Here is a 20,921-nt window from a genome sequence, read left to right as displayed (position 1 = left end):
CGTATTCACCTCAAGTTCTTATTAACAATTTACAAAAACATAGGAGGAAAGTGAGATAAAAATTGGAGGGAAGTCTGATAAAGTAAAATTTATAAATACAAAGAAATAGATTTTTGCTCACTAGAATGGGTTGAGATAAAGGATGAAACATTGGAACATGGATAAGACAAAAACTAACATCAACAGAGAAAGGGAAGAGAAAAAAGAAGTTAGTGCAGAATTAGTCATGAAAATACGGTGAGATGAATTCCAAAACTTAAAGAGGGAAGAAGGAAAAATAAGTAATCAATAAAGGGAAAACTTGATGGGATGGATGAGTAGTTCAAAGATGGTGAAAGGAAACATTAGCTAGTTTAGGTTTTATATTGTGACCAACTGGGTGGTGGAGACAATCAAATGTTGTAGGGGAAATGCCTGCCTGTGAAGTTGTAAGTTAAAATGTTTTGCGAATCAGAAGTTGGTTTGAACACTACAGTGCTTTACTAGGCATAATAGACATAGTACCCACCCATCATCTGCATCGATAACTGCTCAACGGCTGGAACATACAAAAAATTGTTGACATGCCGGTCTCTCAGTGCCATCTTCACAACCCATGCCATACAATTCGTGTTCTTCGTTATGAAAGTGGTTTGAAAAGTTCTTGGAACGGAATAGAAAAAAAATTCTTACATCACTGAAACTCTTTTTTATTGTTCAATGTAGTCTCCTTGTAGATTAATGCACTTGGTCCAACGATGTTCCAGTGCCTTGATCCCATCTCGAAAAAGTGTTTCCTCCAGGCCTGCAAAATAGTTGTCAACTCCAGCTATCAGTTCTTTGTTTGAAATGAATCTTCATCCACCAAGAAAAATTTTCAGTTTTGGGAAGAGGTAGAAGTCTGACGGAGCGATATCAGGTGAATAAGGTGGGTGTGGCAACAATTCATACCTTAGTTCATGTCATTTTGCCGTGGCGACGGCATGTGTCGGGGCGCGTGTCAAGAGTCGCAGCACCCACCTTGCAGGTAATTTTTTCATTTCTAATTCGCCTGTTAAAATGTGATATACCCTTTCAGAAGACATCTGGCAAGCGTGAGCAATTTTGTGCTCTTTCAATTGGTGATCTTCCATGACCATTTTGTGCACTTTTGCAATGATTTGTGGAGTAGTTGCACATCTTGGCTGACCGCAGTGTGGATCATCATCAAAGCTCTCCCGGCCAGATTTAAATTCATTTGTCTGCTTGGCAACAGTTGAATATGAAAGAGCGGAGTCCCCCAGTGTATTCTGGAAATTGGCATGAATGCCCTTTGCTTTCATACCTTTCTTTACAAAGCACTTAATCACTGCTCGAATCTAATCTCTTCACGGGAACAACAACAGAGCCACGTCATTGCCACAGCTCTCTTCCAAGAGCACTGATGTGGCACATGTTTACAGGCAACAGTCCAATGAATATCACGTGAACAACTTGTTGCACTATTGCTGACCTCTTGTGGTGATTCCAAGAACTTTACAAACCACCATTTTACTATCTCCCTTGTATTGTGTTCATTATAATCATCCTTGCAGCAACCCTGGCCTCAATCTCTGCTTGCCCCTATCCCACTTACACCTCTATCCCTACCTTGTCTACTCCTCCCAACAGCTTCCCAGTGTGTCAGTGTAGTTCATTTCATTTAACCACTCATGTAATGCCATACTGTTCTCTCCAGTCTCTTCTTCCTCTCTTCAACCCCTGCTCTTTTCCCCCCCGCCCCACAAGTTCCATCGTGTACCACAAAGGAGTTCTCCTGCCTGCACCCAAATGAGTATGTTGAAGCCACATTTTTCCCTTTCTGCTTCCACTCCACTAACTGTCCTCTACCACCTCCTTTCCTATTACTTCCTGTTCCTCTCCACATGAGACACAACATATGCTCTCACCACTCAATCAATGTCAGGACAATACATAATCTTTCCAGTATTTTCTAGCTCCACACCCAAATTCAGTTGTACTGGATTGATCTAAGCTCCTTCACCCAATCTTAAATGAATTTTTGTTTCCCTGTCAACCCCATTTGACCAAAACCAGTAAGAAGCCTCTCCCAATCCACATATCCTTGCAGTCATGACATGTGAGATATCACTGTGTTATAAGACATTGGAATTACATTGAGGACAACAGCAGCTGAAGTCCCCATCCACAAGTTTGGTTTTCTGTGTCACTTAAGACAAATGGCAGGGTGACCAGTTTACTTCTGCTGTAACTCCTATGACCTCATTGTTGACAGGATGTTAAACCCATCTTTCCTTTTCCAACTGTAACCTCTAGAGCAATTCTTCACCTCCAGTCTGGTCTTGCTGTCCTTTCCTAGGTCCATTCTCAACAAGACAAACTACTTTATGAAGAAAGAGGAGCTGTCTTCAATCACGAAACAGATCTGATGTGATCATTCTCTCTGAAAATGGTTTCCATCGTGCTGGTGACAAATCACAATGAATTCCTGGAGGGATCTCACTCCAGAAGTTCACCATAAGCTGCAATTTTTACTCCGACCCTTAGGACCATCCCAGAATTACTACTTAGAATCCATATTCTTTATCGAGCCAACAGCCCATTCTGTATGCTTTGTAAAACCATAAACCTAACTATTCTAGGCACCACTTTGTTGCTAATTGTTTTGTACCCCAGAATGAATTTCTGCCTTGTTTGATAATGCCTCCAACTCCTGGATCCCACCCTCTGACATTGAAACTGTCCACTTCTTGCTCACATGTGATCACTATCCCATTAGCATTTGAATCCTTTGCTTCTTGTCATTATTACTGCCACCTCTACCCAAACAAGCCACCTGATCACCTTTCCTTTGCTGCGATTGAGTACTAACAATGTCTTGCCAGCTGCAAACTTGCCACCTCATTCTTTCGATGCCTGACCAACTATATCCTCATTTCTCTGCGTCATGCGGAAGATACAAAAATACATCCGCTGCAGAGCTGTGGCCACAAATAAAAACCGTGTGCATAGAAAAGCTGCCAACCACAAACAGGATGTCCACTTGACAGCTGCTATCCATTCCACACCAAAGTCTCCCGTGTACAGGCTAACCATTCGTAGATAGCACAGTCACATTGATGAGCAATTCTTACACAATATGCTGAAAGTCTTTGTCTTCCACAGTCCCCATCCTCCCAAAACAAGCCAACAAATTCTCTGATGAGCCAAAACATTTTGACCACCTACTTAAGTGTATTGTCACACTTCTGGAACAGAGTTCAGCAGCAATTCTACATACCATGGATTCGACAAGTACTTGATAGAAATCTATCAAGGTTTGTGGCACTAGATACCTACGCACAGGTCACAAACTTCCTATAATTTACGAGCGGTTGGTTTGTGGGCGTGAAGTTAGCGCCCAATAGCGTCCCATTGGGTTGTATTAGGTTCAGGTAAGCCGAATTTATTGGCCAAGACATCAGCATGAGTTCAGTATCATGTTCCTCAAACCATTGCAGCACGATTCTGTCCTTGCGACAATGACGGTTATCCTGCTGGAATGTGCCATCACTTTGAGGAATACATCAAGCTCAAGGGGTTACAGATGGCCCCTACAAAGTTCATGTAGTCCACAGGTGTCATGGTCCCATCTAAGCCCACGTGAATGTTCCCCGTAACATAATACTGCTCCTACCGGCTTGCGTCTTTGGCACGCTGCATGTTTCAAGCAGCCATTTGCCTTTATGATGGCCAATCTAGACACTACCATCAACTTGGTTTAGCAATAAATGGGATCAATCTGACCAGGCAACATGATTCCATTGATCCGCAGTCCAATCTCAGTGATCTGTGTCCACTGTAATCATAATTGATGATATTGTTGGATCAACATGGGAATACGTAGTGGTCCTTGCTGAAGAACACCATGTTCAACACGGCGCTGACTGGAATGCTCCAAAACACCTGTGCCTGTGCCAGCACTATACTCTGTTGTCAGATCTGCTACGGATTGCCACCTATCCTGCTGTAGAGTGTGGGCAAGCCTCCAATCCATATTTTCTGTAGTGAGGTTTGGACGTCAAACTTCTTGTCAACTACTCGTGGTTTCAGCATTCTTCAACCACCTTCCCTAGATACTAATCACAGCAGCACGCAAACAGCTTACCAGCTTTGCTGTTTCCAAGATGCTCGCTTGCAGGCACTGGACCACAATAATCTGGCTTTTGTTGAAGTCTTCTAAGTTGGCTTATTTTGGCATTTAAACCTCTTATTGTTGCTAGAAGAATTCCCCAATCGTCTCTGCTCCATACATATACTTCCCTTACCATGTCATGTGCCTTCATCACCAGCCAGCAGCACACCACCTCACAGTGGGCAATGGTCATTATGTTTTGGCTCATCAGTGTAGATCCCCCATATGATATCCACATACACTCTTAATTTTCCAACCACCCAGCTTAATCCCTTAATCAGGAGTGGGCAAGAATTTGGCTTGCGAGCTGTGCCCTGTAACAAGTGCCACAGTGCTCAGCCTGGCTGACCCATCCCCCCACCCCCTCCCATAGCCACACCGTGCTTTCCGATTGTGAGGAAGAAGAGGGGAAACTGGGAATGTGCCGCATTTTAATGGCAATGCAGTTCCACTGCATACAACAAGGCTCTATATTTCACATTTTTGTACAATGTAGATCAAAAACAAAACAAATTTAGAATATTACTTAATTGCATGGAGCATTGAAGACTCAGTACATTTTTTATCCAGTACAGATTATTGGCATATAGGCTGATGCAGGCAGTTTCAAAGATTTTTGCACTCAGGTTACCACATAATCATGACCTGTTTAGTTTTGTAATAGAAAAAAAAATTTCATGCACACGTTGGTCAAAATATTGTAGCCTGTCTGCAACCTGATCATGGAGAAGTGGAAAGTCTGTTTGAGGAAAACAATGTAGACATTCTGGACAATTTAACATGAAAGGTTTTGTCTTTAAAAAGGGAATTACATAGCAAGTCAATCAGTTACATCTGCACATGCACGATTCTGTCCTTGCGACAATGACGGTTATCCTGCTGGAATGTGCCATCACTTTGAGGAATACATCAAGCTCAAGGGGTTACAGATGGCCCCTACAAAGTTCATGTAGTCCACAGGTGTCATGGTCCCAGTTTGGAACGTCAAACTGTCTCAAAAACAAGTCCAAAACAGATGTAATATTGGCATTGTTCTTAAAATGTTTAGAAAACTATCCTTGTAATTGTGTCAAGGCCACAATGAATTCTTTAGACCACAGGTTTTTTGTAATGCTAGTGAGCTTAGGGAACTGGACTGTATTTATCAGAATATGTCCATTCTACAATGCAATTTTCTTTTGAAATGCATCCCTATCAAATCAGGAAGATGATGTTTCTCACTTTGCAGTGTCTTATTGTGACCAGTCAAGTTCACTTAAAGTGCGATCTACTCCGGATGTTCTAATTTTCATTCCTGCACTCATTTTCCTTCATAAATTCAACAATAGTGGGTTTCAGATTGTAAAATAATTCCAGGTATGCCCCTTTACTTAACGCTCGTACTTTGCAGTTATATATAAACTCTCCAAACTGTTTGTTCAATTCTATTATTTCAACTGACAGTGGAATAATGCATGTGACATCAGAAATTTTACTTTTTGTACCACCATGCAACTTTAGCACCAAATACTTCTTGATGTACTGAGTAATGAATCTTGTCTGTCGTCTGTTGTAATTTTTGCCCTTTCATTGTCAACTAAATCCATAAATTCTTTCTGCGTGGTATTTTAATGTCATTTTTTAGCAGATTTGCAGTACTCATTGCTTACACAACTGCACAATATATATTGAGAATTCTCATGCCTTCTTTCTCCCATTCATTTTTAAAGGTTTGGACAATAGACCACCATACTGCCTCTTTCTGTGCAATCTGCCACCTGAACTGGAGAGAGCTATGCTGACTGAAAAATGTCACACCGCAATACTCATTGAAATGTCGCACTGTTCCGTGTACTTCAGAGTATGACCAAGCAAAGCTGAGGTAGGGCAGGCGTTGTCCTCCATCCCTCATATGCTGCTTCAGTTCGTTCCCCTCAACCTGCCCCACTCGCGGGGAGGGGGAGGGGGGGGGGGGAGGGAGAGAGAGAGAGAGAGAGAGAGAGAGAGAGAGAGAGAGAGAGGGGGGGGGGGGGGGAGGGGGGGCTAAAAGCTTAGTTAAGAGTTTCTGTATCTGCCAATCCTCCGCTCAGTGCCTTAATTAACTATAAGACGATGATTTATTCTTATTCCTGCTATATTTTCTATTTTGATTCCACCTAGGTGTTTCCAATCATATGTTATGACCTTTTTCCTTAATGAAAAACCAGCTGTTTAATGGGGACTTTGTTGACAGAGGTTCATTCTCAGTTGAATGTATATTTACGTTATTTGGTTTCAAGTTACTATATCCTAATCATTTCTTCATGGCACGAGGTAAGTTACTGTCATATAAGTATTGTAATTTTTTTTATTAGTAGGTTAGAGAATTAATTTTCCCTCTTCAGCTGGTAGTGATCTTCAGAATTTGTTGGTAAAAATGTGGCACTGTCAAGTATTATGGTTCAGAGAGCTACACGAGTGAATGTTTATGCTGCCTGCGGAAGTGGTTCATGTTACCCATGTCAGTAAGATGTTATCTTGTTCTTTTTATGAACCCTCAGTAAGTTTAAACTCAGTGTTTATCTTAATGTCAATACAGTGAAATGAAAATACTTGTGGTATAAGTAAATTGTATGAAACTGATATAGATAATGCAATTTTTTTTTTAATTGAAAATTTGCACGTAAGTGCCTTAATGCAGGTTTTTCTGCTTTACTGAACAAGCATATCATGCTTTTAAAAACACAAAGTATACACTAACAATACCAGAGAAGAAAAGTTGCTACTCACCGTAGAGCAGAGATGCTGAGTTGTGATAGGCACAACAAAAAAGTGTGGTTTCAGTTACCTGTATCTTTTTGCTGTGCCTGTCGCGACTCAGCGTCTCCGCTATTATGGTGAGTAGCAACTTTCCTTCTCTGGTATTGTTACACTCCATCCTGGATTTTCCAAAGTATACATTAATATTATAATAGTAAATGTAAAAGCACAATATTGATCATGTTCTGTTATAATAATTTGTTTTTGTGTACCAGTTTGTAGATTACAAGGCCATCTTTAGACTTAAACTGACTATCATTGTTAAAGGAGGTGGAATGCTCAGGAACATCTTTGAAAAGTTGTTACACACAGTGATGTATGAACACACAAAATGTCATCTCTGACAGTCAAGTGATGATGCAGTTAAAATGTTAAAAAGTAAATAAATATAAAGGGAACAAACAAGAACAACATTAACACTGAACTCAGATAAACTGCCTATACAACTATTTAAATTTCATTTACAATCCCAATAAATAACATTAGTACATAACAAGAGTACCGAAAAATAGCTTGAAGAGGTATTGTGTGTGGAAGATGATACAGAAACAGAGTAAAAGATGGAAATGACAATTATAACAACAAAATATACAGTGTACATAGACAATCACAATAAAATAAATAGAGGAAACGTGGAGGAATAGAATAGAACAGTGAGGGAGGTATTGGAAAACTAATATAATATTAAGATTGGAACTGTGGATCACATTTTTGTTGATTTCCAGGGGCTTCCAACAGATTAAGGTTTTGGTCTTTATTTGCTAAGTGGAAGACATGGACAGTGGCTTGTAACTGTGGCCCTCACCTAGTACATGCTCAGCAAATGCAGAGTCATAATCCTGCGAGCTCCAGTTGGGTTCATGTTCAGCCGACCTAGTTGTGATGTCTCTGCCTGATTGAACAATATAAAACTTACTGCAATCAGGAAAAATAAGTTCGTATATCCCACTGTTGGCTAGTAGTTGTTCTATCTTTACTTTTGAAAATACTGTGGGCTGTAGTGTTCCTTGAATAGTGCAAAATCTTATAGTTGCAGGATTTCAGTGTTCTGGTTACAATCTTTGGTATCTGTCATAGGTATCAGATTGTACACTATGTACTGTTGATGTGTGAAGGAAGAACAGAGAACATAATTAAGAGGTATAATTTTCAATTTTTGATTTCTATGCAATATATGGTAAGTGAGGACACTATAACCATTCGTTGAGACAATAAATATTATTGTGGCCATCTCTGCTTCTGCATCTACATCAGTACTCTGCAAGCTACTGTCGGTGCACGGTGGAGGGTACCCTGTAGCACTATTTTGTCATTTCCTTTCCTGTTCCACTCACAAATAGAGTGAGGGGAAAATGACTATCTGTATGTCTCCGTATGAGGCCCAATTTCTCGTACCTTATCTTCGTAGTTGTTATGCACAATGTATGTTGGTAGCAGTAAAATCATTTAGCAGTCAGCTTCACATACTGGTTTTCTAAATTTTGTCAGTAGTGTTTCTCAAAAAGAATGTGGCTTTCCCTCCAGGGATTCCCATTTGAGTTCCCAAACCATCTCCTAAACACTTAAACACTGTTCGAACGTACTGGTAACAAATCTAGCAGCCTACCTCTGAATTGCTTCGATGTCTTCTTTCAGTCCGACCTTATACGGTTCCCAAACATTCGAGCAGTACTCAAGAATAGGTCACACCAGCATCCTATATGCAATCTCCTTTACAGGTGAACCACTCTATCCTAAAATTCTCACAATAAAACGAAGTCAACCATTTGCTTTCCCTACCACAGTTCTCACATACTTGTTCCACCTCATATTGCTTTGCAACATTACACCCAGATATTTAAATGACGTGACTGTGTCAAGCAGGACACTAGTAATACTGTGTTCGAACATTACAGTCTTGATCTTACTCATACATATTAACTTACATTTTTCCACATTTAGGGATAGCTGCCATTCATTACACCAACTGGAAATTTTGTCTAAGTCAACATGTATGTTTCATCCAGTCACTCAGTTTTGACACCTTACCATACTCCATAGCATCATCAGCAAACAACTACAGATAGCTGCACACCCTTCGAAATATTCTTTGGACATGGGAGCAGATAATAAAATGTGCACCCTTGAGTGTAAAGCTGCTTGTTTGTGTGTTACTAAGTGTTGTCAGACCGTATAGTTCTGCCATCTAACTGTTTACACAGAGGCCCTTGGAACTGGAAATAGTCTGAGTGGACGCTGTCAAGTCATCCACATAGACAGGGCTGGCATAAGATCTGCACATCAGTCCTGTCAGAATATCAGCACATTCCCGTACTAATTTAACACTGTGTTAGATGAGTAGACCTTGTATTTTATTTATGAGGTCCACCGAGTTAGAAATACAGTGTTTTCAGTTTGAATTTTTTCTTTAACTGCTGTCCAATTTATTTGCAGAGCTGTGAATGAGGATATACCGTATTTACTCGAATCTAAGCCGCACTTTTTTTCCGGTTTTCGTAATCCAAAAAATCGCCTGCGGCTTAGAATAGAGTGAAAAGCAAGCGGAAGTTATGAAAAATGTTGGTACGTGCCACCACAACTAACTTCTGCCGTCAAATATATGTAGCGCTACGCGGGCATGCTTTGTAGGCACAAAGATAAATACTGGCGCCAAAACCTCTGCATCAGTAAATAATTTTTTTTAAAAAAAGTGGAAGACGAGCTTTTTTTCTCCGCCGCGACTTTCGACCACTGCATTTTCATACATTATCCAACGAAGTAAATACAAATTCCGTATTGTTCATCTTCGAATGTAGCACAATTTCACTGTACTACGAAAATCTGACTGGGATGTTTTTCAATATGGCCAACTCTACGTTCTGAATTTTTTCCTATCTGTGAGAAGAGATGGTTGCTAATCGGAACCTGATGAAATTTGAATCACATACAGTATTCTCTTCACCATAAGAATAATACGAATATAAACATTTTGCCATGTATTCTTTCGTGTTTGTTGCTATCTCATTTAAATCCTGTCTGCCTAATAAACTACGAAACTAGAGTGAGACAACAGCAAACGCGGAAGAATATACGTATCGTGTCATGTTTATATTCGTATTATTCTTATGCCTAATAGTGATACAGTCAGAAATGAAGCACGGCAAGTGACTAGATTTTTAAATCTAAGATGACTCTAATTTCAGTGCAGAATTTGATGTAATAAAGAAGCGGCCGCAAAGATTTTCAAACGGAGAAAATTTTCGCCTAACTCTCGTTCAGAACATGTTCTATCATACGCAGTCTATTATTTGATTCTTGTTGATCATTATCAAAGAAAGCAGCAGTGTAAGTAACGTCTCTTGTCATTGCTGAAGCCCAGGCTATCCGTGATCTGAAGGCTGACCGGTCCATCGTCATTCTTCCGGCGGACAAGGGTTCCACGACTGTGGTACTTGATCGTTGGGAGTATGTGGCTGAGGGACTGAGTCAGCTTTCAGACAACACCACATACAAAGTTTGCCAAGGTAATCCCATTCCTGATGTCCAGGCGGAGCTTCAAGAAATCCTCAGAACCTTAGGCCCCCTACAAAACCTTTCACCTGACTCCATCAACCTCCTGACCCCACCGACACCCCGCACCCCTACCTTCTACCTTCTTCCTAAAATTCACAAACCCAATCATCCCGGCCGCCCCATTGTAGCTGGTTACCAAGCCCCCACAGAACGTATCTCTGCCTACGTAGATCAACACCTTCAACCCATTACATGCAGTCTCCCATCCTTCATCAAAGATACCAATCACTTTCTCGAACGCCTGGAATCCTTACCCAATCCGTTACCCCCAGAAACCATCCTTGTAACCATTGATGCCACTTCCTTATACACAAATATCCCGCACGTCCAGGGCCTCGCTGCGATGGAGCACTTCCTTTCACGCCGATCACCTGCCACTCTACCTAAAACCTCTTTCCTCATTACCTTAGCCAGCTTCATCCTGACCCACAACTTCTTCACTTTTGAAAACCAGACATACCAACAATTAAAGGGAACAGCCATGGGTACCAGGATGGCCCCCTCATACGCCAACCTATTCATGGGTCGCTTAGAGGAAGCCTTCTTGGTTACCCAGGCCTGCCAACCCAAAGTTTGGTACAGATTTATTGATGACATCTTCATGATCTGGACTCACAGTGAAGAAGAACTCCAGAATTTCCTCTCCGACCTCAACTCCTTTGGTTCCATCAGATTCACCTGGTCCTACTCCAAATCCCATGCCACTTTCCTTGATGTTGACCCTCACCTGTCCAATGGCCAGCTTCACACGTCCGTCCACATCAAACCCACCAACAAGCAACAGTACCTCCATTACGACAGCTGCCACCCATTCCACATCAAACGGTCCCTTCCCTACAGCCTAGGTCTTCGTGGCAAACGAATCTGCTCCAGTCCGGAATCCCTGAAGCATTACACCAACAACCTGACAACAGCTTTCGCATCCCGCAACTACCCTCCCGACCTGGTACAGAAGCAAATAACCAGAGCCACTTCCTCATCCTCTCAAACCCAGAACCTCCCACAGAAGAACCACAAAAGTGCCTCACTTGTGACAGGATACTTTCCAGGACTGGATCAGATTCTGAATGTGGCTCTCCAGCAGGGATACGACTTCCTCAAATCCTGCCCTGAAATGAGATCCATCCTTCATGAAATCCTCCCCACTCCACCAAGAGTGTCTTTCCGCCGTCCACCTAACCTTCGTAACCTCTTAGTTCATACCTGTGAAATCCCCAAACCACCTTCCCTACCCTCTGGCTCCTACCCTTGTAACCGCCCCCGGTGTAAAACCTGTCCCATGCACCCTCTCACCACCACCTATTCCAGTCCTGTAACCCGGAAGGTGTACACAATCAAGGGCAGAGCCACGTGTGAAAGCACACACGTGATCTACCAACTGACCTGCCTACACTGTGATGCATTCTATGTGGGAATAACCAGCAACAAACTGTCCATTCGCATGAATGGACACAGGCAGACAGTGTTTGTTGGTAATGAGGATCACCCTGTGGCTAAACATGCCTTGGTGCACGACCAGCACATCTTGGCGCAGTGTTACACCGTCCGGGTTATCTGGATACTTCCTACTAACACCAACCTATCCGAACTCCGGAGATGGGAACTTGCTCTTCAATATATCCTCTCTTCCCGTTATCCGCCAGGCCTCAATCTCCGCTAATTTCAAGTTGCCGCCACTCATACCTCACCTGTCATTCAACAACATCTTTGCCTCTGCACTTCTGCCTCGACTGACATCTCTGCCCAAACTCTTTGTCTTTAAATATGTCTGCTTGTGTCTGTATATGTGTGGATGGATATGTGTGTGTGTGCGAGTGTATACCCGTCCTTTTTCCCCCCTAAGGTAAATCTTTCCGCTCCCGGGACTGGAATGACTCCTTACCCTCTCCCTTAAAACCTACATCCTTTCGTCTTTCCCTCTCCTTCCCTCTTTCCTGATGAGGCAACAGTTTGTTGCGAAAGCTTGAATTTTGTGTGTATGTTTGTGTTCGTTTGTGTGTCTGTCGACCTGCCAGCACTTTCATTTGGTAAGTCACATCATCTTATTAATACCTTGTACACATATATTTACAGTAAGCCCCAGGTGGTGGTATTAAGTTATCGTGTAGGATGCTCAGCACTAGTAAGGGCGAACATAATCTGTGAGTTTTGACACAGCACACGCGGTGCTTAGCACATGGGACTCTCAACTCGGGAGGATGATGGTTCGTACTCACGTCTGGCCATTCTGATTTAGTTTTTCCATGATTTCCCTAAATCGCTTCAGACATATGACATGATGGTTCCTTTGAAAGGACATAATGGGACCAATGACATCACTGGTTCCCTCCCCCGAATCAACCAACCAACCCCTTAATACTGAAAATGAGTTAGAATACTGTTGCAGAAACAACAAAAAAGCATGTCAAATTTAAACCAACACAAACCCCCATGATTGGCGATCTTTTCAGAAGCTCCAAATTTAGTGCGGACTTCAATGCAAGATGCTTATAATAGTTTTCACAATGAATCCAAAGTGATACTGGTCATTTGTAAAGCATGCTAGCAGAAATACATAGTCATTGCCTTCTCTGCCTGATAGCTATTGAAACACTGTTGATGGCAGTGCTGTTAAAGCAGTTACTATACACAGTTCAAAGAAGAGAAACATGTCTTGCATTATTGGGAAATAGGGGAGAGAGTGTCATGGAAATGATACAGGAATCGGGACTGACATCATTAAAACAAAGGCATTTCTTGTTGCACGATGTTCTCACAAAATTTCAATTGCCAACTCACTCCTGAATGCAAAAATATTTTGTTGACACCAACCTACATAGGGAGAAATGATCATCATAATAAAATAAGGGAAATCAGAGCTCACATGGAAAGTTATAGGTGTTCGTTTTTTCCATGCACTGTTAAGAGTGTGGAATAACAGAGAATTATTGTGAAGTTGGTTCGATGAACCTTCTGCCAGGCACTTAAATGTTATCTGCAGAGTTTCCATGTAAATGTAGGTGTAAATGGAGGTTGTCAGCCACTGCATTGTCATGGTGGGAGGTATTGCCTGAAATCTGGTAGTCTCTGCACACTTTTGACACTGTGGATAATGGAATATTGAATTCCCTAACAGCCGGCTGGTGTGGCCGAGTGGTTTTAGGCACTTCAGTCTGGAACCGCACAACCGCTATGGTCGCAGGTTCGAATCCTGCCTCGGGCATGGATGTGTGTGATGTCCTTAGGTTAGTTAGGTTTAAGTAGTTCTAAGTTCTAGGGGACTGAGGACGTCAGATGTTACATCCCATAGTGTTCAGAGCCATTTGAACTAATTCCCTAACGTATGTCCAAAGTGGAATGTCCCATGTGTCTAGCTCCAGCTATCATTCAGTGTTCAAATTCTGTTAATTCCCATGTGTGCCCCTAATCATGTCTGAAACCTTTTCACATGAATCACACTTCAGTGCAAATGTGAGTTGTCGCAATGAACTTGCCCTATTACATATTGTGTACACAAAAATACTGCCATAAGTATATGTGCCTATAGCTATCCCACGAATTTTGTTACCTCAGTGTATAACACCATCTATTGTTGGAGGCAGAGCAGTATCAGTTTTGTTACAATTGATTCATGCACCCCAGTTTTTTGTCCTTAAATTGTGTGTGTGTGTGTGTGTGTGTGTGTGTGTGTGTGTGTGTGTGTGTGTGTGTGTTGTTACATCATTAGCAATGAGGCAAGCTTTTGAACATACAGAACCCATACTAAACACTAAAATTGAAATAATTATTTCCAAAGCTTTATATGATGATTATGTAAATGGAATTACTGTACATAATTATTTTTCATTCTTCCTTGTTTATCAATAATACTTGTATTTAAAAATGATAATTCCCATATGTAGATAGCTGATGATGATGATTATATATAGGTTTTATTTTAATGTCCTACCTGCTGAATGTCTTTTTACAAATAGAAAATGTATCCAGTATTTAATGCAGAAGTGGAAGTGAAATGACAAGCAACATTGTGGAGGAGATCTGTGAAGTACTCTAGTCAACAGTAAAACGTTAGAAACTTGGTCCTCACGTGAAATAAATTCAGATTCTAAACAGAACATCATCAGTTGGCGAATGAGAAATCACAGAACATACACAGATGCATGAGAATGTTACAAACTTAATTTGGAATAGACACTAATTCACTATCCTTTATTGGGCAACAAACACTTCGCAAATATGTGCAGTGAAAAATTGGCAACAGCCCACAAAATTTCGTATTTCTAATGTCACGGAAAAAACTTGAACTTAATATATTAATATATTATACATTCAGTGTGTATTGCCTGATAATGTTAGGCTTGAAACATGTATTAATATTTTTCACTTGGCCAGAGTATTAAATGAGACATAGTAAAAACTTAATAATATTATGTTGATGGAAGTGGAAAGTGTTAAATTGTAAAACACCTGTTTGATATTTATCAAATGTTGTGGAGATGTTCTTCAGATAACAGGTATCAAATGATTAGACTTTCTGCTTCTTCTTCTCTTCAAGGTTTAGGCACCTGTGCCTATTCCATCTGCACTCTTCACTGCCACCTCATTCTGTCTACCTGTGACTCTTCTTCTAGGCTGGTACAGCAGGATCAGGTGTAGAATTCTCTCTGCACTCATGTTTTGTAGGTAACTTTTCACTAGTTTATTTTATTCGATCTTTTTGTTAATATTATACAAGACTGGTTCATTCCTATCTTCATTTCTTACATGATCATCTCCACTAAAACCTCAATTTCCTAAGAAATCTCATTTCTGGTACTCATAGTTTTTGTTGCCACTCTCTTTTTGGGGAGGGGGTGGTCTGTGACTCACTTCCATATAGCAGCACAGGTGTAGTGGTGGTTTTATAAAATTTTAATTTTGTTCTGGAAGGCTTTATATATTATTCCACACATTGATTGTCATTTGTCAGTCTTATTTTCTAGGTCCTTGTCCATGTCAAAACTCGTGTTTCATCCTATAAATCTGAAGTTGGAGTATCTATTCAAGTGGTAAATTCTTTTTATTTTTGAGCATATGGGATATTTCTCATGATGACCCATGATTTTAGTTTTGTTTGTTGATATTCAAAGATTATATTATCCTTTCCCTAATTGACGTAATTTAAAAAATGTTTTTGTAGCCTATGTTGATTGAAAACTTCCATTCAGAACTGATGTCAGTTGTGTGTTATCACATGAGGTGTTATCACATGCAAGCTAGTAGCCTCTGAATATAATCATGAGGAATTTGTTGCCATGCCTTAGACTCAAGGTGTGTCAGTTCGTGAAAATTATTGGCTGGAAACTGGTATGAATGTATGTCTGTCCATCGTGTCCCAGACATGGATGGGAAATCAGGGGACCGGCTAGCCCAGTCAAGGATCCATGCATTCCTCAAAATGATTGGCAGATGTTGGGTCATGCATTATCCTGCTGGAATGAGCCATTTGGTACCCTAGTCATGAAGCATATGACAATAAGGCGTATTGTTATTGGCACATACTGGTGGACATTCATCCTCCCTACAACAGTTGATAATCACTCCTGCTATACCCAATAGCTCATTGCACCATGATTTTAGTTCAGGTTTCATGGGTCTCAAGAATTGTACTCTCTGTGACCTTTCACCTTGTCTCTGTGGACATGTTAACAACAATCTGACCCCCACCAACAGAAACAAGAGGTAGCTGAATACCATAGAACGTCACTCAGTGACCCATTTGACTCTGGCTCTTTACTGTGCAAGTCTCTGTGGCATGAAGCCAGCAGTAAACAACCCACACTAACTCAAGAACACAAACTGGCTCCCGGTAATTTGTTCCAAGTGACTTGTTGTGACACGCTGCAAGTAATCAGTGTCCAGATTCGAGCTGTTGTCTTCTGACACCATTAGAGCTGGTCGAACAATTTTATCATCTTGTTGTGTAGTCTTTCTGGAAGATCCTGTGCCTACTCTTCTTGCTACACTGTTGTCCTGAAGCTGTCTCATCACCCCTCGTTGTGCAGTCACTTCATTACATCCGGCGACATGTATGTGACCTGTCAGTATGTAGCTCCCATATCCCTCGTGCTAATGACTCTACCTTTCTCAGGCAGAAAGAAGGCAAAAAGCTGCATTCACATGTCCTCTGGTTATACAATGTTGTAATCTCCATGTGAGCTGAGTTGAGCTGAGTAGCTACTCTATTCCTCATGTGCAGAAATGGCTTTTTTTCTATACTGAAAATAAGCTCACACAAGAATTAAATTTTAATCACTGTATGTCACAGATATGGAAGTACAGTATCCATTTGGTAACATTTTAACTAGTTGTTCATCATGCAATACTTAACATTTACAACAATATTTACTTTGTTTTTTGATTGGTATTGGCATCATTGTTGGATGCAGTAAACAGCTGCAACAAGAATTTTGTATGGCATCATGGCATAGAAAACTTAAGATGAATAATAACTTCTTTGTTGTGTCATTCTTAATTTTAAAAAATTTCTGACTCCCGCACATTTAAACAAAATCAGGCACCTGCCAACTTAGTACTACCATATCCCGTTGTTCCAGCTTTATATTGAGTTTACCAATCTGTCATAGAAAATAATAATTGTGGAATCTGTTTTTCCTCTGGGTGTACCAGCCTTGTGAGAAAAGCAAACTGTTTTGTATGTAGTGCTGGGGACTGTCCAACAAGGATGCACAATTCAGCAATGAAAGATTGTTTGTAATTGCCAGTTCTGAGGATGTCAGTCTCTGAGTTTTTGTAGAGATTATCATCAACATTACTTTGTGCAATGGAGGGTATTACATTATTTTTTGAAAAAATATTAGGCAGTTATGTTTAATGTATATTACTGTAATCAAATACTCAAACATTCCTTAAATTTACTTTAAGCACTTACTGTTAGCAGAATGTTTGGATTGCAGGTTTTAAAGGTTGACTATATATATCTCTTTTGCGCAGCAAAAAACTGTAAGATTATTTTCAAATGCACACAGTGGTATGTGACATTTTACCAGCATATCATGCACTTATTAATCTGTTTGTAGGAAATTTTGGTACTTACTACAAAGGTAGCAGGCCACTCAAGCTTTAGATATTAAAACTTATGAAATTGCTGTTGTTTAGGTAACCACGAAAGTAGAGTGATGAATGAGATGTATGGCTTTGAAGGAGAGGTGAAGGCAAAGTACACTGCGCAGATGGCTGAACTTTTTACAGAGGTTTACAACTGGCTGCCACTGTGCCATTGTTTAAATAATAGAGTACTAGTAAGTATAAAAGCATCAGTTTTCATTATTAGAATGCTATATATGAAAGTAAATGTTCAGTAATGTAATTCCTTTCATTATGATGATAGAATAAGCAGCAATAAGTCATACTTGTGATATTGATCAGGGTCCTTGTCCTTATTTTATCATTTCTGCTGCTCACTAGTCTTCACTTTGTGTTCACAGTACAAGGAAACTTTATGGACATGCAGGTTTTCATAGCTTTTCAATGCTGTTAATCAGATAGTGACAACCCCCCCCCCCTCCCTCCCCCAGCATCAGCACTTGAGCTCACAGGACAAAATATCAGTCGTTCACTTAGGAAAGCACATTGGTCACTTAGGAGTGGTGTAGAATTGATACCTGATGGTCATCAGAGAGTACCACTAGTGGATGTTTAATGTTGTATGAGAATAGTGGTTGTAAAAAGATCCTAACCTACAAGGATCATAAATGAGGGCTATGCCTTGCCAATGACTATAAATTTCAAACCAAATAGGAATTGCTGCTGCCAATGAATGCAGGTCCACCTCAACAGTTACTGAGTGAACACTGTGGAAGAAACTGCTTGCAGTTTCTGTTTGGAGCCTGGTATCTCACACATGGCTATTGCCCACAGGCATCACATAAAATTGCACATCTTCAGTGGCCCAAACAACAAGAAACTGGACAGTAGCTGATTGTAGGCTTGTAGTGTGTGTGTCATAGACTCATGATTTTGCCTCTTTTCAAATTATGCAAGGCAATGAATGCAGCAACAGCCCACTGGCACATTTAACCTGCAGTTCGTGTTGGAGGTGGTTCGGTGTTTTGTTTTTTAGACATTGACTGAGGACCACATCTTCAGGTTGCTGTAAATGTGAACCAGAAAATTAATTTCAACATTCTTTGTGACAGTGTTGCACTTTCTTTTAAATTTCTGTGATTATTCTGTGGACACTCATCTTCCAAGATAAGTCGTGTTCACAAGGCTGTATATGTACAGTCCTGGTATGATGAACTCTTGGGCACCCTATTGCCCATCGACTGACCCGCTAAATCACCTGTTCTTAACCCAATAGTAAATGTTGGGACTACGTGAAACACCGAGTGAAACGTAGCAGTCAACCAAGGATCAGTTTGGCAGCTGTACAGTAATCGTCAGTGAGAGGCTTCAGCTGGATGCTGCATACCTCGGGGAAACTTGGGAACTGTGTTCTTGTCTGAATTGAAGCCATTATCATAAGTTGCTGAATGTATTCAGAACTACAAAATTATTAGACAGGAAGAAAAACTGAAGAGGAATTCCACCATGTGCAGGACACCATTTGATTAATTTTGTTGTTTCCAAACATGCTCCTGCACTTTCTTTGCTGTTTCAATAGGTTTTCATTTTTTTTTATGTAAAGTATCTGAAAATTATATTTTAACATCTTTTGGAGGTGATGTGAGTCACTTCAGTTTCTGGCTTAGTTATCAACATAAACAAAGGAGAGATAATCAAATTTTTTATGGTAGTTTACACAGGCTAGGATATGTGTGAGAGAGAGAGAGAGAGAGAGAGAGAGAGAGAGAGAGAGAGAGAGAGAAGGTGGGAGGATGCTTAGTGAATACATATATAATGACATTTATGTTTTCAGGTTATGCATGGTGGCCTGTTTTCAGACGACAGTGTCACATTGGAAGATTTGAGAAAGATTGATAGGAACAGGCAACCGCCAGAAGAAGGTAAAAATTTTCACAGCTTGCTTTTCTTTAAACAATGGAAAATCCAGGACAGAATGTGATGTACGCCTGCTTTACTCCTTTGTTGGTAGTCCTCGGTGTCAACATACTGCATTGTTATACTGGCTGAAAAATGGGGGTTGGAAGTTCAACACTGACTTCTGTAAATGATGTAGCTGACAGTTGCACAGTTGCTTTTCACAGTTCTTTATTTTCGCTGTTCACAACCCCCCAATATTACACAGTTATATGGCCAGTTCACTATTGGTAAATAAGCCTCATTAATAGCTTTCAGGCAAACATCAGCATACTGCTATAATAGTTTGCTGTTGAACATCTATGAGCAGTAAATACCCAACCACACAACTCAGCTTTTGCAGAATAATGAGGTACATGTGATAACGATTTCTCAAATTGAACAGACACTGTCATTGTTTTAACACATGGCCTATTGGCCTTACATTAATTCCACTGTTAAGTTCATGCATTATTGTTACTGGAATTGATACAGACTTCCCATCTGAAAGTCTGCTGTGGACTGACTGTTTCAGGACCAAAAATCAGGCCTTTCTATGTCCTCGCAATAACAGGCACTGAAACTATACATTGTTCGATGTTTAACTTACAGAAATTACAATTAAAACATAACTCATTCAATTAACTGAATACATCGAAAAATTTCTTCTTTTTAACAGTTCCTGCTATCGCAAAAGTGAGGCTGAATTATTTGTTAAATAATGAAATTAACAGATATAGTTAAGCAAATATGCTTTTGACAAACATGGTAATTATTTTGGAATTAAGGGCTAGCTTTGCTAATATGTTTTCGATTGGAGCCAAATAAATACTTAAAGAATCCTAGTAGTTCATTCTCCAAATGCTTATAATTAGTACAGAATTTATATTTGTTTGTAAGTCAACAACAGAATTTAAGTCACGAAACAATTACTGATTTCACCCAATAACAAAAGATTTTAACTAGGAATAGTGAAAATAAATTAGGGAATTAATTACATACACAAAACTAAGCACAAAATTAGATCTGGTGGTATATTTCTTAAGACTGAGGGCCAACCTTTCTCTTTAATGGAAATGCAGATTATATTCATGTATGTTAATGGTAATTAGGCAAAAATGGAAAAAAGTGAATTTAAGGAGGCAGATGGCGAAACAAGAGGAAGTAAAGAAATCCCAGCTTGCTTCGTCACAAGAATGTAACAATATTATGAAAAGGATAGTCGCTACTCATCGTATAACAGAGATGCTGAGCTGCAGATAGGCACAACAGAAAGATTGTTACAAAATGAGCTTTGACCACACACACACACACACACACACACACACACACACAATCTGGCTTCATCTGCCAGAGACTGGTCATGTGTGTATGAGTTTCATTTGCATGTGTTTTGTCTTTGTTTCGACGAAGGCCTTGATGGCCGAAACCTTGTTTT

The 20,921-nt window shown here is 40.3% G+C and overlaps 1 protein-coding gene across 1 annotated transcript in view; it reads left to right on the top strand.

Moving 5' to 3' along the window:
* The window catches only part of LOC126187874 (serine/threonine-protein phosphatase 5), a 98,664-nt gene that overhangs the window by 33,944 nt on the left and 43,799 nt on the right, over nt 1-20,921 (top strand). The window contains exons 6-8 of the mRNA XM_049929206.1: nt 6,340-6,445; nt 17,621-17,763; nt 19,383-19,470. Coding sequence (XP_049785163.1) covers nt 6,340-6,445; nt 17,621-17,763; nt 19,383-19,470 — 337 coding nt within the window. The remainder of the gene's footprint in view (nt 1-6,339; nt 6,446-17,620; nt 17,764-19,382; nt 19,471-20,921) is intronic.

The sequence above is a fragment of the Schistocerca cancellata genome, chromosome 5 (assembly GCF_023864275.1).
Source record: "Schistocerca cancellata isolate TAMUIC-IGC-003103 chromosome 5, iqSchCanc2.1, whole genome shotgun sequence".
NCBI lineage: Eukaryota > Metazoa > Arthropoda > Insecta > Orthoptera > Acrididae > Schistocerca > Schistocerca cancellata.
This window is presented reverse-complemented; position numbering and strand designations above follow the sequence as displayed.